We start from the raw sequence: 16,430 nt of genomic DNA, 5'->3' as shown, positions 1-16,430 counted from the left end.
GCGGCTCAGGCTGCATCTCTGGGGGGTCTCGACCCCAAACATCACCCATCCCCTTCTCTCCTTTTGTGTCTATCTTCTGTTTAAACCAGCATCTGCCTTCCATCACAGCAATGTGATGGATGTTTATGTAAAATGTAAATTATGTTGTGTCTGGGGTCTATTTGTTTGTAATGTATGGCTGCAGAAACGGCATTTCGTTTGGACCTCAAGGGGTCCAAATGACAATTAAATTGATTCTTGAAGCTCCTTCCCACACATGTTCCGCTTTCCTCACTAGTTACAAACCCTCCCCCACTTCTCCTTATACACATCCCCCTCCCCTCACAAACCTGCCACCCTCACTCCTTCCAAACCTCCCCTCCCCCTCATAAACCTTTCCCCTTCACCCCCCCCCCCCCCCCCCCAACTCGTTACAGACCCTCCCCCTCACAAACCTTTCCCCCCGTTGCAAACCTCATCATAGAGTTTGTGTTATGCTGTCTAACCCACTGAGTTACACCAGCATTGTGTGTCTATCTTCATCATGGTGTCATACAGCGTGGAAACAGGCCCTTCGGCCCAACGTGCCCACACTTACCAACATGCCGCAACTATATTAAGTTCCACCTTTGGCTCATATCCCTCTAAACCCATCATATCCGTGTACCTCTCCAAATGTTTTTCAAACGTTACGATAGTACCTATAGTTGTATTACAACATCACCATGCTCCCCTGGCACTCGACACTGGCCTTTGCCATTGCCCATTACTTCAACCATCTTGTATCACCTGTCCATGTTCTCCAGAGATGCAGCCCGACCCGTTATGTTACTCCAGCATTTTGTGTCCTTTGGTGTAAACCAGCATCTGCAGTTCCCCGTTTCTACACAGTATCAGATACGCCTGGTTTACAATATCCTCAAGAAAAATGTTCAAGAAAAATGAAAATAAAAATAGAATAGTCCACTGCTGACATTTGTCTCTCCTGCATGTTTGAATAAGGTCAAAGGAATTCACGTTTAATCCAAGTAGGCAATTCTGGAAGAATGACAACCCCATTTGCCTGCAACTGGTGAATCCAAAAAGATGCAACTCACGTGGATTATAGGAACAGTCTTCAAACAGCACCCTGGCAAGCAGCTTAATCATACAGGTTAGAAGGACGTATTTACGCCCATGCTGACTCTTTGAATGGCTCCCCTATTCTTTGGTCACAATCCTGATTCTTCTCACACTCTGGCCAACATTTATCCCTCAACCTGCATTGATAAAATAGATTGCCTGTCCCTCATCACATAAGAGACAGAAATAGACCAATGAGACTCCTGAGACCACCCCACCAATGAGTAAGATCACGATTGACCCAAACCTGACCTCAACACTACTTCCTATTCTCTCCTTGAGCCACTGGACTTCACCACTGTTCATATGGCCGTGGATCTCTATTTTGGATACATTCAATGTTCCGCTGTTTAGGGTGGATTCATCCATCAGTTTTTCCTCTGCCAATTTCTTCCTCACTCGCTTTCGTCCGAGTCTCCTCACCCACTGACCTACCATCAACAAATCCGGCCTTGGTATGGTAGGTTCTTTAATCGAAGTCAATGACATAGATTCTAACGAGTTAGAGGGCCGAGTACAGATCCTTGTCACATCCCACTGATTAGGGTCAACCTGATAATGACCCATTTACCCTAACTGTTTCCCTGTTATGTCCTAGATCTTGTGGTGCGTGGCTGCCATAATTTCCTTAGCATCATGTGCTGGAAGACTAAAACACAAAATAAACAGGAAACGCGAGAAATAATCTGTAGTCCAGGCAGCGTCTGCAGCGGGCGAAACAATTCTGCTTCTGTAAGACCCCGTCTGTTTCTGTAATGTGTCATGGGTTATGGGGAGAAGACAGGAAAAGGGTTGAGACGGATGATAAGCTGAAGGGCTTAATTCTGTTCCTAGAATTTATGAACATATGATGAAAGCCAAAATCCTGGAAAGTTAACTGCACTCCAGCATTGTCTGTTTTCATTTCAGATTTCCATCATCCGCCTTTTTTAAAAAAACCGTTCCCAACGAGCGGAACAAACACCAGCCGATTGGAGTTTAGACAAGCAGAGGGCAGGTTCAGAGTGAGAGGGCGTTCCGAGCCAACCAAGTGCGGCACAAGAGAGGGTTGACTGCAAGTTGAACGTCTCTCTGGGCTGGAGCCGCGCTCCCTCTCTGCTGAGAAAGAGGAAGCGAGTGGTCGAGTCTAATGTATCAAACAAGGCGGTGCTGGATACCATGTGAGCTGCAGTTTCCTTGGCCCCGCTCCTCGTACATCTGGGGCAGATGTGGATTCGGGATCGGGGTTTTGCAACCCATGGCGTAACGAAGCAAGAGCAAATTTAAACCATTAATAAGGAAGACGGCGCCTTCTCCACAGGCGACTCAACATGCGGAAACGACAGCAGCAACCTCTACAAACTCCCTTCTTCCTTCCCAGGTTTGGATATAGTTTTGCTTTTGTTACATTTATCTTTATTTGGAGGAGGGGGGTGGGGAGAAGAGTTACGCTGACACAATGAACTCAGCCATTTCCACCCCCTTTGCATATATGTCTATCTCTCGCTGCCTTTTTCAAGAGTCGCTCACAAGCGAGGCAGCTGGTTCCCGGCCATCTCTGCCGCTTATATTTTGCACATATGGCACATTCTCAACCAGCTGTCAGGCGCAGAGAGAGTTCGATCCCTGGTGTGCGTGGAACGGACTTTTTCTTTCGGCTCACTGGCAACTCGGTCATGGACCGGCGGCGCTCCGTTCAGACAACGAATGTGTCTTAATTCTGCTTTTCTTCGCTGTTCAGTGTGGCATTATTTTCCCATTCACGTGTTTAAGATCTTTTCTGGAGGGGGCTGTTTTTCCTGAGCATACTAACTGAAGAAGGTTATTTGGGGCTGGGAGTTTACAGTCCCCCATTGGAATTATTTACAAGTGCAGGGTAGTTCTTCCCAGCTCCAACCCAATCCCCATCTCTTAATCCGAATGGCGAAGAAAGAAACAGATATTGTCAGTATTGTGGGAGCTAAACCTTGCTGGACTTGGCTGTGGTGCTTCCCAGTCACATAAGATATATAATCTTCCATAAGATAGGGTACAGCCCCGATCCTCCAATCTACCTCATTGCAGACATTGGATTTTTTTCTCTCTGGAACGGTTATGCTAAGATGCTGAGATACAATATATCTTTCTCTTCCCTCGACCTTTAATACTTGTGTTTGGCTTGTCAGTATTCATGTATAGTATTATCTGATTTGATTGGATAACACACAAAACAAAAGCTTTTCGTTGTACCTTAGTATATGAGGGATGGCACGGTGGTACAGCAGTCGAGTTGCTGCCTTACAGTGCCAGAAACCTTGGAGTTTGTACGTTCTCCCTGTGACCACGTGGGTTTTCTCCGGGTGCCCCAGTTTCACCGCACGCTCCAAAGACGTGCGGGTTGGTGGGTTAATTGGCTTCTGTAAATTGTAGATTGTTTCTTCAGATTGAAGTAGCGTTGTGACCTGAAATGTCACCTGTCCTTTTTGTCCACAGATGCTGCCTGAGCCGCTGAATTGCTCTGGCACTTTGTGTTTATCTTCGCTATAAACCAGCATCTGCTGTTCCTTGCTACACATCATTGCTAACAATATTTGGGAGGAGTGGAGGAGAGAAAATAGGCAAATAGCAATGATATACTCCCTCTCAAGCTGAAGAATTATTGCCTCGCCTCATTGAACCTCCCACACTGGTCAAGTCCAACACCCAAGCAGCCACTGTCAGCACCTTTATCCGCCAGGTTATGAGGGGAATGGATGATTTTAGTAACCAATGAGAAAGTAATTCCAGAGTTTCATTCGGCCAATGGATAAAGTTCACCAGTACTATGTGTATCCCATGTCAAGGTTAATGAAAGATTAAAACTCAAATGAAACTTACGTGCAGCAATTGCCCGGTCTCAGTAAACATGACAGGATGTTCACCTTTATGATGTAAGCAGTCGTAATGAGATGTAGTCATGCGATTACTAAAATGGAGGCGGCAAATTCTTACCCGACAACTGGACGCCACAGCACAATTATTTCCTGCATGTTACCTCCACTCCATGGGCTATTGTTCAGCCACAGGGCTCTGCAGTACTGCCTCTACAGGTTGGGCTTTCATGGTAATCACAATGGTTATTGGGGCAGCGTGGCGGTGGAGTTGCTGCCTCACAGCGCCAGAGACCCAGGTTTGATCCTGACTACAGGCGCTGTCTGCATGGAGTTTGTTCGTTCTCCTTGTGACCGCGTGGGTTTTCTCTGGGTGCTCCAGTTTCACACTACACTCCAAAGATATGCAGGCTTGTGGCTTAGTTGTCCCTAGTGTGTGGAGTAGTGCGAGTGTACGGTTTGATCGCTGGTTGGTGCAGACTCGGTGGGCCAAAGGTCCTGTTCCTGCGCTGTGTCTCTAAAGTAAACTCTAAAGTGAATGTCTGCAATGAGGCAGCTCGGATCACCTGACAGAGCGGCAGGGGTGAGGAGGTCAAACCTGAGTTTTGGTCAGTGCGCCAGGAAGGGGCCTGAGCTGAGGACTAGAGAGGGCCAATAGGGCAGCACAACAGTGCAGCTGGTAGACTCACCACCCTACAATGCCAGAAACCAGGTTTCAACCCCAACCTGTTCAACACAAACCTTTCAGTTCTGGGACGAATGTGAGCAATTGAGCCATGCCTGACATTTCTGCACCCTTTAAAGTTTTATGATACCGTGGTGTTTATTTCTTCCTTGCTATACCAGAGTTGGAGTCAAATGATGCAATTCCGAGTGGATTGTATGGACATTTCCCAGCAAGAATGGAGCAGGTAGGAGGAGAGGTTTAGTACACAGTAAGTTCCACTTCTTTGTGTTTTAAAGGAATGCAGGAAATGAGCCGGAAAACCTGGATAAAAAGCCTCAGTTTCACTTGGATCTTTGGTTCTACTTCACGGTGCAAAACTGGATCCTGGATTTTGGCCGTCCCATTGCAATGGTAAGTCGCGGGTTTTGAGTAGAGAAAGGGAGCTTGGGTTCAACCCTGGAGGGGAATGTCTGAGAGACAACACGGGGTTCTTTGTAACTGTGGAGGGCATGACCTAGCTGAGCTTAGCGATACAACATGTAAAAACAGGTCCCTCAGCCCACTCAGTACACGCCGACCATCTTTACCGCTGCGTCACTGTGCCGCCATAATGATTCCACTGAGATGGAATCCCACACTGGAGACTCGTAGGATAGTTGTTTATAAATCCCATGAGTAATTTAGTGGAAACATCTTAACCAGAGGCTGTTACAAAGAATATAAGAAAAAAAGAGCAGGAGTAGGCCACTCAGCCCCTCAAGTGTGCCCCCTCCCCCTCCCCATTCAATATCTTCATGGCTGATCTATCTCCCGGCCCCATTCCCTTTTCTGTGCCAACCTCCAATGCCAGTATATTCTGACAAGGGGTCCAGAGCTGTGCATGGTACCAAAGTGTGGCCTCACCAGTACTCTACACAATTGTAGCAGACACAATAGATCGGTGCCATCTTGATGGATACTGTGAGATGGGAGTTATGTTTGGCTGTGACATCTTCACCACACTCTGTGGTTTTACAAGGTGCTGAAGAGCGGAAGAGAACGTTTTATGTGCAGTTTATAATCTAGACCAGGTATTATTTACTAACAATAATTTGACCCGGACTGCCCCGTGCTTCTTCCTAGATCATCCTTCCCTTGGAGTGGTTTCCACTGAATAAGCCAAGTGTTGGTGATTATTTCCACATGGCCTATAACATTATCACACCGTTCCTCCTGCTGAAGGTAAGGCCTTTGTGTTGACTCTGCTGTAAGTTATACTCGGACCGAGTACGGGAATCCGTGCAGCCAGCGTCTCTCTGTAACCCATTAAAGCAATGCCGTGGCAGAACCATTAGTGCAGTGATCCAGGCCAGGGCTGGTTTCTCTGCAGATTTTGCACGTTCCCTTGTGTGGATGCTCACATTTCCCTACATGCTGGTCGGTGAATTGGCAACTGTACATTCCATCTTGGTGTAGACTAATTGGAAAATAAATCATATGTTCATACGTTCCAAGAGCAGAATTGGGCCATTCAGCCTATCAAGTCTACTCCACCATTCAATCATGGTTGATCTATCTGTCCATACCAACCCCATTTTACTACCTTTGCCCCATAACCCGAAGAAGGGTTTCAGCCCGAGACGTTGCCTATTTCCTTCGCTCCATAGATGCTGCCGCACCCGGTGAGTTTCTCCAGCACTTTTGTCTACCCTCCTTAAGCGTGACTGCTTCTCTGACCTTTAAATGACTCCCTAAACATTTGCACTTTGATTGAAAGTATGGAACTGTTTACAGTCTTTAATGTCCTTGTTGCAGCTTATCGAGCGCTCCCCCAAGACTCTGCCTCTGTCCGCAGTGTACATCTGCATCATCACGTTTGTGATGGGAGCCAGCATTCATCTTGTCGGTGATTCTGTGAACCACCGGCTCATTTTAAGCGGCTACCAGCTGCACTTGTCTGTTCGAGATAACCCAATGATGAAGGAGCTGAAACCAGAGACACTGGTAAGCAACATCTCTCTCCAGCACCAATGATTCCCATCAAATTATCCTGGGGGGACCCACAGTGAGTGTGATCCTGCTCTCTCACCCACGGACATCCCCAGTCTCCATTACTCTACTACTGGCAATAAACAATAGGTGCAGGAGTAGGCCATTCGGTGTGGTCTGAAACCGGGGCACTGGGCCTTCTGGACAGTCCTTCCGTATGCTCGGGGTACCGTTTGATTCAACTCTACCCCATTGTGGACATTGGACGTTGTCTGTGGAACAGATGCTGAGAGCTGTATTTTGCACTCTGTATCTTCCCCTTTGCTCTATCTATTATACTTGAGTTTGACTTGATTGTATTTATGTATGGAGTAGCTGTTCTGTTTGGATCGCATGCGAAACAAAGCTTGTCACTGTACTTCAGTACACGTGACAATAATACTAAATTTGAACCTAAACCTCAACCAGTTCAAAACACTCCCTTGCTGGCATGAGACCGGTATCGCATTCAGAAAGGTGTCGAGCTGGCTGGTGTAAGTCATGAAAGCCAGCACATCCCCATACTGAACATGAGACTGAGTTCCTTCCTTTACTCTGCATCTATCCAAGCAGCGTGATGCTGGCTGCTTGAATGAGTCAAATGCTCTGTCCCCTATCACCTGACAAACTGTAAACAGAAAAATTGTTATTGGTCCATCGTTGCCACGAGATGAAGAACGTTTTTTTTGCATGCTCTGCAGGAAAATCATGCATGCAATCAATCTAAACACAAAGACAACAGCTAGTGTGGAAAGAGAAAGGAAAGAGAGTGCAGAATCTCATTTCACAGCTGCAGGGAATGTGCAGATTTTTAAAGAAACACAAGGGCTGCAACAAGGTAATTGGCAGATTGGGATTCTATCCTTATGAGGGGTTGGTTCAAGAATCTGAGAACTATTCACAGAAAATCTAACGATTGACTTGTCCAAGTCACCGATAGAAAGGGGGACGTCACGATTATTACTTTTTCTTGTTGAACCAACAGATTGACTCGTTTGAGCTGCTTTACTACTATGATGAATCTTTGGGTCACTTGATGTGGTAAGTAACTTGCAAACGACCTGATTCTTGCCATTTCCAGCTGTCACTGTTAAAAGGCAAGCGGAGAATCCATTAACCGTTTCATGCTTGAGTGCAACAGTTGGATCAAAGTCCCTGGACTCTGCCTATTAAAGTCCACCTTCCATTTCTCTGCCAAGCTGACCAACTGGCCAATATCATTCTGTAGTCGAAGAGCACCCTCCACCATTTGTCAATCTGCAAACCTACTGCTCATATCTCCACATAAACATTGTTAACCTTGTTCAAAATCAGTTCCAATTATGTACAGAAAACATCATGGTTGAGACATAAAGAACTACAGATGCTGGAATCTAAAGCAAAACATAAAATGCTGGAGGAACTCGGCGGGGCAGGCTGCATCTGTGGAGGGAATGGATAGGCTACGTTTTGGGTCAGGACCATGGAACTTCCCACTAGTTTTCAAACCAGCTGCGTATGATATTTTTCGACTGGGTAAATCTACCCATACTGGAACGCTGTTAGAGGGGTGGCGTTGGTGGAGCTCCAATGCTCCCAGTCAATGCGAGGTGACCGTGAAAGGGCCATGATCTTATTTCAACGCACCATTGTTGAAGCAAGCTGAATGGAGCAGCACAAATACAACATGATTAACTTTTGATGACAGTCTGTAACTTGGGCTTCACTATTGCGGCGAACATCTGTACCGACCTTCACACTGGTATTCTGCTGTCACCCATCTACAAAACGAACGCCTGCCTTAGTGTCTTTCACTCTCATTCACCTGCTGAGACACGAGAGGATATCTAGTTATTTAAGTTTAGTTTGATTTTTAGTTTAGAGATACAGTGCGGAAACAGGCTTTTCGGCCCACCAAGTCCGCGCTGACCAGCGATCCCCGCACACTTGCAGTAACCTACACATGCTTGGGACAATTTACAATTATACCAAGCCAGTTAACCTACAAACCTTCACATCTTTTAGTACGAGAAAAAACTGGAGCTCCCAGAGAAAACCCACACAGGAGAACGTACAAACTCCGTACAGACAGCACCTGTAGTCAGGATCAAGCCCGGGTCTCTGGCGCTGTAAGGCAGCAACTCTATCGGATTAATGACACATTAATTAATAAAATGGTTGAAAGAGCTAATGTTGCGGGCAGTTGCCTTTCTACTACACGATGACTTCCACACAGGGAAGCTGCTTCTGTCCACTGTGTAGATAGGAACTGCAGATGCTGGTTTGTACCGAAGATGGACGCAAAATGCTGGAGTAACTCAGCGGGTCAGGCAGAATCTCTGGAGAAAAGGAACAGGTGACATTTAGGGTCTGAACCCTTGAGAACATGCCCGCAATGTCTGTGCTGAACATGATGGCAATAATAATTAATAAATAATCTCATCTCCCTGCACACAATCCATATCCCTCCAATTCCTTGGTCTGAAGAAGGGTCCCGACCCGAAATGTAACCCACACCTTTTCTCCAGAGCTGCTGCCTGGCCAGCTGGCTCGGTCCACTTCTACATTGACATGTAGGTGGTCACCAGCTGCTATGAGCGGCACGGTGGGGCAGCGGTAGAGTTGCTGCTTACAGCGCCACAGATCCTCCTGACAGCGGGCGCTGTCTATACTGAGTTTGTACGTTCTCCCCGTGACTGCATGCGTTTTCTCCGGGTGCTCTGGTTTCCTCCCATGTTTCAAAGACATACAGGTTTGTAAGTTAATTTGGCTTCGGTAAAAATCGTAAATTGTCACTAGTGTGCAGCTAGTGTACAGGGTGATTGCTGGTTGGCACAGAACTCCGTGGGCCAAAGGGCCTGTTTCCACGCTGTATCTCTAAACTAAACTAAAGATCTTCAAGAGATGCTCATCTAGTGTGACGTTAGCCATTAATGTTAGAGCTGCTGCTTGAGGTGTTGGTGGGCTTTGACATATTGTGTTGATTCTCTGCCACAGGTACATTCCCCTCTTCATAATTTTCTGCCTGTATTTTACTGGTTGCTTCACCCTGTGTCGCAAGGACAGCAGAATGCCTATGTCCGCATGGCTTCTCCTCGGTCCAAGCAGCCTCTACTACTGGTAAGAGACAAGCAAGTTTGCAAAGAATAACTACATTTCCCTTTCCTAATAACATTATTGGATCCAGGGACCTGTGGCTATAGTCCTGGCTAGTAATCTTGAGGCACGGGCTCCCCACTAGACGACACTAGGGCAGCAGGAGCATAGAGATACCACTATCTGCTGCTTCCTTTCCCAGTCACATGTTGCAAATATATTGGCATATCTTCCTCATCTCTGGATCCAAACATCGTGCACTCCCCACTAGACGACACTACAGGACCACCTTCAGCAGAAGGATTGCCATGTTTCGGCCAAGGTGGTTCATCGCCACCTTCTCAAGGGTAATCAGAGATGGGCAGTAAGTGCTCTCCTTGCTAGCAATGTCCACACCCCTTGAAGAAAGAAATTAAATGCATAGCCTCCTTTATACAGAACATAGTGCAGCACAGGACCAGGCCCACAATGTCTGTGCCGAACATGAGGCCAAGTTAAACTAATCTGATCTGCCTGTACATGATCCGTATTCCTCCATTCCTGACATATCTATATGCCTATCCAAAAGTCTCTTAAATGCCACTGTTGTACAAGCCTCCACCACCACCATCCATGGCAACGTGTTCGAGGCACCCACCGCACACTGTGTAAGAAATCTTTCTCCATTAAACTTTCCCCCTCTCACCTTAAACCTATGCCCCGTAGTCTTGGTGGTTCAAACACAGTTTAACCAAAAACAGATGTATCTAAAAATTAGAGTTAGTATCAGATGGAAGTGGCCAAAAACATACTTGGCTCAACCCAAGTAAAAGGCTCTGCACTTGTCCAATTAGTCTATTTGTGACTCCAGTCCTATGCCTTTGGTGGCTCAATGAAATAACTTAGCAAATCCTTCGCTTGTACCATCCCATGCCCCAGTCACCTTCCATCACCTTCTCCGGGCCCCTCAGCCTGAGCCTTGCCCAAGGCAACCACACCCTGGTAGAGAAAGTCCAGGAGAAAATCGGCCACAATTCCCACACATTGCAGCATGACTACAGGTCAGGTTGGACAACGTGTAGTGGATCAATCAGTAAAATGGGCTGTTGGTAATCACGGCTCAGCTCATAGACAGCCACTTGGCTGGAGACTGGAGAGTTGCCAGCAGCCCCAAGTAATTACACATGAGGAAGGGCTTTATCTGGTTGAGGGGCCTCAGCAGTCAATTACCCCATAAGTGACTGGGTTTTTTACCTCCAAGTCTCTGTGATACCTCTTTAAATGTCAATCCTTATTTCCTCATTAAGGTTGTGGGAATGGATTGAGAACAGCTCTCAGTTAGTTACATGTCCTCTTTGGGGGAAAAGGAGGAATTTTCTAAATTTAAATGATCCTCCTCTGAGCAGTTACCTCAAACAGCAGAGAGAGTTAACATTGTTGGCTTTCGCCTTTCCGCAGAGGCTGCTCCCTCCGTAACTCCTTGGTCAATTCGTCCCTTCCCACCCAAACCACCCCCTCCCCTGGTACTTTCCCTTGCAACCGCAGGAAATGCCGCACTTTTCGCTTTACCTCCCGCCTCGACTCCATCCAAGGACCCAAGCAGTCTTCCCAGGTGAGGCAGAGGTTCACCTGCACCTTCTCCAACCTCATCTATTGCATCCGCTGTTCTAGGTGTCAACTGCTCTACATCGGTGAGACCAAGCGTAGGCTTGGCGATCGCTTCGCCCAACCCCTCCGCTCAGTTTGCATTAACAGACCTGATCTCCCGGTGGCTCAGCACTTCAACTCCCTCTCCCATTCTGAATCCGACCTTTCTGTCCTGGGCCTCATCCATGTCTACAGTGAGGCCCAGCGCAAATTGGAAGATCAGCACCTCATATTTTGCTTGGGTAGTTTACACCCTAGCGGTATGAACATTGACTTCTCCAATTTCAGGTAGCCCTTGCTTTCTCCCTCCTTCCCCTCCCCTTCCCAGCTCTCCCACAACCTACTGTCTCCACCTCTTCCTTTCTTCTTCTCGCCCCCAGCGCCCCCACATCAGGGTCTCGACCCGAAATGTCACCCATTCCTTCGCTCCATAGATGCTGCCTCACCCGCTAAGTTTCTCCAGCTTTTTGTCTACCATCCTTGGTTGACACTCCGAGTAACCCCTGAGGAGACACACACAATGAACTGCAGATTTTTGAATCTTAAGCAATGTTGGAATAAGTCGGCAGTTCAGACAACAAGCTGTGGAAGGAATGGAAAGATGACAATTTGGGTCGAGACTTGAAGAGGGGTCATGACCCAAAATGTTGCCTATCATGTTCCCACAGATGCTGGCTGACCTGCTGAGTTACTCCAACACTCTGTGTTTTACCTCTGAGAAGCTGAAGGTTGTTTTCCCCCCCCCCCCCCCCCCCCCCCCCCCCCCCCCCCCCCGATGTCTTTCCAGGTACCTGGTGACGGAGGGTCAGATCTTCGTCCTCTATATCTTCACCACCTTTGCCATGATGGCTACAGTGATGCACAAGAAACGCAAAGGCCTGGTCATGGACAGCAACGGCCTTTTCCTCTTTTACTCCTTCTGTATCACGCTGGTCCTGATCTCCGTATGGGTGGCCTTCCTTTGGAATGACAAAATTCTCCGGCGAAAGTACCCGGGAGTGATGTATGTGCCGGAACCCTGGGCATATTACACCCTCCACATCAAGAAGACACCATAGGTTTTTGCCCCCCTCCCGTTTCTCAGGTGGGTTTAGCTGAGGCCTCAGCTGCTGCTCGAACAGGTAGGCAAAGCTTCCGTCAGAAAAGTTGACCCAGCGTGTAGCAATACCATATGCAAAAAAAACCCCCACCACACAACAGGAGATGGCTCCTTGCTCCTTCAAACCCGTGGGGAATGCAGTACGTCCAGTCACGGTGGCTCCATTGTGATCGTGTATAGTCTTTCCGCTGACTGGTTAGCACGCGACAAAAAAGCTTTTCACTGTACCTCGACATGCATGACAGATAACGTAACTAAACTAAAGAGATGCAGGCCATTCACTTGATCTCATCCCCAACTAACCCCCCAGCACAATACTTCACTTCCCACTAGGGTAAAGCAAGTCTGCAGGGCCTTTGAGGCATTCTTATTCAGCTTTAGGTCCCTCTGCCATAAAGTAAACTTATTCCAAAGGTACGTTAGATTTGGTGATAATGCCGTCAATATATATGCAGTCCTGAATGAAATATTAAAAAATGAATGGTGCATTTGGTTGAGATCCTATCTTTAGATTTCTGTGTTTGGTTCGGATTCAGGCGATTAAGATGAAAAAAAATTTCAGCTACCTATTGGAGTTGAATCAGCATTGGGGGGGGGGGGGGGAGGGGCAAACTTTATTCAATGCCCAGTGGGCAGAACCATGTAGTCATTTGGACCCCAAAGGTCACAAAATATATTTTTATGAAAGGTGGCCCTTGTTTCAGATTGAGAGATGCAGCATTGAAACAGGACCTTCGGCCCACCGAGTCCACACTGACCAACACATACCCCATACACTAGTTCTATCCTGCACACAAAGGATGATTTACAGAAGCCAATTAACTGACAAACCTGCACATCACTGGAGTGTGGGACAAAACTGGAGCACTGGAGAAACCCCACAGGGTCACAGGGAAAGCGTACAAACTCTGTACAGACAGCACCTGTCTCTACCCCTCACCATTATGCCACCCTGGTCTATTAGGGGGTGATGTTCTGGGGTTGAAGACTCTGGATCCTGGTGGGTAATCGGTTCCGCTCCCAGACCATGGTGATCACAAAATCAGCTGTAGGGTCTTTTGGTGGTCTACCAGGTATTGTAGCGAAGTATACAGAACTGTTTACCACCAGAGGCTCCTCACCATTGGCAGCCTCACCAACTGGCTTTTTGTCTCTTGTTTGTTATTTTTAGTGTGTTTTGAAAGTTTGTGTAAATGTTCTCTGGTTTGTTTTACGTGGGGTCGGGGGAAACCTTTTTTCAATCTCTTACCCTGCCGGAGATGCGATTGTTTTCCGGGTCGTATCTCCGGTCGCTCTACGGCCACTCAACATCGTGGAGCTGGAGGCCTCGCTCGGGACTGACTTTGAGCCCCCCCGCGGGAAGGTGGACTTACCATCGGAGCCGAACCCTTTCCGCGGCCTGCGAATTTTACCATCGATAGCTTGCCATCTCAGGTAGAGACCGTAGATGTCGGGAGCTCCAACGACGCAGAAGGTTTCGACCAGCCCAGACCGGGGGTCCGATCGCTGGCGCGGGGGAGCTGAGATCCCCCCCGATGCAGGAGCTTGATCGCCCCAATGAGGAGGGCTCGACCACCGGCTGTGGGAGTAAGATCGCCCCATCAACGGACGGCTCGAGGCCCCCGACCGCGGGAGAACAAAGAAGGGAAGAGATTGAACTTTTTTTTTTCGCCATCCATCACAGTGAGGAATGTGGAGGAGTCACTGTGGGGGGTGTTTATGGTAAAATGTATTTTGTGTGTTCTGGTGCTTTTAATTTGTATGACTGACTTGGCAAATGAAATTCCTCGTACGTTGCAAAACATACTTGGCTAATAAAGTATTATTGAATTGTATTGTAGCTATCCTTTCTTGCAAACCTCTGGTTTCAGGAGTAATATAAGCTTAGTGGGGAGGGTTGGTGGTGGAGTGGAGTTGGTGGGGGATTGGTGGGGGGCGAGCTGGGGTTAGGTTGATAGGGGTGGTATGATGGGGGTGAGGTTAAGGGGGTGGTGATGGGGTAAGATTAGTAAGGGTGGGTGGTGAGTTGGTACAGCTGGTGGGATGGGCTTGTGTCATGGGAGTGTTGGTGGGGGAATGGGGAGGAGGGTTCCTGCAGCAGTTCCCAGGCCCAGCGACATCGACGCTTCTGCTATGGGGCCTTCCATTCCTTTCCCAACCTCTCAAATAAAGGACCATATCTACAGCGGTGGAGCTTGGACAATACTTAGTCATGGTTTCATACGTGATGTGTAGGGAAGAATGAAGGTGGGCACAAAATGCTGGAGTAACTCAGCGGGACAGGTCGAGACCCTTCTTCATACATGATAATATTTGTACCACAATAGTGCTAGACAATTGATCCAGATTCCACCCAACACTCCCAATCCCGTTCCACATTCCTCCAACGCCTCCACCTCTATTAATCCTTCCCACGGCCAGCCCCATCCCCCTCTCTGTCAGCCCCAACTCCCTGATCCACCCCATCCCCCTCATCCATTCACTGGTATACTGCCCAAGCAGATTAACTAACGCAGATTATCATATTATTGAACAGTTGCTACCTTTGAGAGGTGGCTGCTCAAAACTGACTGCTATGTGTATTTTGCAGTGGCTATGATTCCTGCATCACATTGTCAAACTCTTTTCAGCATTACAGTGACATCTGGGGATTGCCCTGGATGCTATACCTGATAGTTGCCTCTTTGCATTGTTCACAGTTCTGGATTCAAGTAACGTTCATAGAACAGTGCAGCCCACGAACGGGTTTTTGGTCCACAATGTTTGTACTAATAATGATACCATTAAACTGATCTCATCTGCCTGCACACATTGCCTGGGGCAGTGGTGGAAGAAGATACGGTAGTGGTGTTTAAGAGGCTTGTAGATAGTGCAGGTAAGAGCGATATGGAGCATGTATATATCCCTCTATTACCTGCACTTCCATGATCTGAATGCCTCTTAAACATCACTATTCTATCTTCCTCCAGCAGCACCCTTGGCAATGTCTTCCCGATCCCCACTACTTTTATCAATGTCTAACATTTGTTTAATGTCTAACCCCGAGTTCCTTTGCAAACTCTGACCATACCTCCACCCGACGTGAAATACATCTGTCCTCAGTTCAATCAGCTAAGCCTTCATTACAAACTTGGGATACTATTACGTGTTAATATTCATGCTTGACCCTGATGATAGAGGAGCTGCCAAGAGATTTGACAGAAGTGTTTCCAATTAATCCCCAGAACAAACCTCAGGCATCCGGTTTCGTGACGTCAATTCACCCTCGTCATTCTCCTGCACTGACGGGTTAATCCCAAGATGGTTCTGTTAGCGATGGAAGCCATCCATCACCAGGGGAAAGATGGCAGAAGCACCTTGTCTCTTTGTGGTGATGTCACATGAATTGCACCTGAGGATGACCCTCCACCATTGGCTTGACACTCCCTGAGTTCAGCATCCCTTCACCTTCCCCTCTCAGCTCATCCTTTGTAAGAAGCTCTTGAAGCAAAAGACAGTACTCTGGACCCACACCAGCCTGTTCAGTTGAAGGCGCCAAGCCTGAATGTTGGGTTGGAGGGTTTGGGAAATCACAATACCATAACATTTAAAAGCCATTGGACAGGTACAAACATGGACAGGTGGCGCGAGTGTAGATGAGGCATCTTGGTTAGCATGGACAAGTTGGGCCAAAGGGTCTATTTCCATGCTCGAGGAATAGGCTAGAGGTGGAGAGAGTCGAGGGACGTGTGGTATGTTTGATGGGGGTTACACACGGTGAACGTGTTGGGAGCAGAGTTCTCTGGTGAAGAATGGAAGATATTTCTACAGCGCCATTTACATCCCAGAATGCTTTACAGCCACAAAACTATGTTGCTGTTACAATTGCAGCATTTTGTACACTGCGAGCTTGCACAAACAGCAAGCAGACAATGATGAGATAACTTGTTCTGTAAATGTTGGCTGTGAGACCACACATCTCTCTCCTCCAGTTCATGTGGGCTTCCACCGCTGGAAGTATAGGATTTTGGTGTGTGTGCTTTATCAT

General features: G+C 47.5%; 1 protein-coding gene across 1 annotated transcript; it reads left to right on the top strand.

The window, feature by feature from the left end:
• The first annotated feature begins 987 nt into the window (after positions 1–987).
• LOC129712745 (ceroid-lipofuscinosis neuronal protein 6 homolog) lies at positions 988–14,238 on the top strand. The gene is made up of 8 exons (XM_055661443.1): positions 988–1,132; positions 2,011–2,461; positions 4,893–5,007; positions 5,719–5,817; positions 6,391–6,579; positions 7,589–7,644; positions 9,580–9,702; positions 12,092–14,238. Exons 2-8 carry the CDS (start codon positions 2,412–2,414, stop codon positions 12,360–12,362), a joined length of 903 nt encoding a protein of 300 aa, XP_055517418.1. The 5' UTR covers positions 988–1,132; positions 2,011–2,411; the 3' UTR covers positions 12,363–14,238.
• The last annotated feature ends 2,192 nt before the right edge of the window (positions 14,239–16,430 follow it).

This window comes from Leucoraja erinacea, chromosome 33 (assembly GCF_028641065.1).
Source record: "Leucoraja erinacea ecotype New England chromosome 33, Leri_hhj_1, whole genome shotgun sequence".
In the NCBI taxonomy this organism is placed as follows: Eukaryota; Metazoa; Chordata; class Chondrichthyes; order Rajiformes; family Rajidae; genus Leucoraja; species Leucoraja erinaceus.
The sequence above is the reverse complement of the archived record's forward strand: the minus strand, read 5'-3'. Positions and strand labels throughout refer to the sequence as shown.

Excerpts from the sequence above, each read along its gene's own strand:
- LOC129712745 (XM_055661443.1), top strand. The coding sequence starts at position 2,412 with ATGCGGAAACGACAGCAGCAACCTCTACAAACTCCCTTCTTCCTTCCC. Across the intron at positions 6,580-7,588 it reads AGCTGAAACCAGAGACACTG|ATTGACTCGTTTGAGCTGCT; the intron begins GTAAGCAACATC and ends TTGAACCAACAG. Across the intron at positions 9,703-12,091 it reads CCAAGCAGCCTCTACTACTG|GTACCTGGTGACGGAGGGTC; the intron begins GTAAGAGACAAG and ends ATGTCTTTCCAG.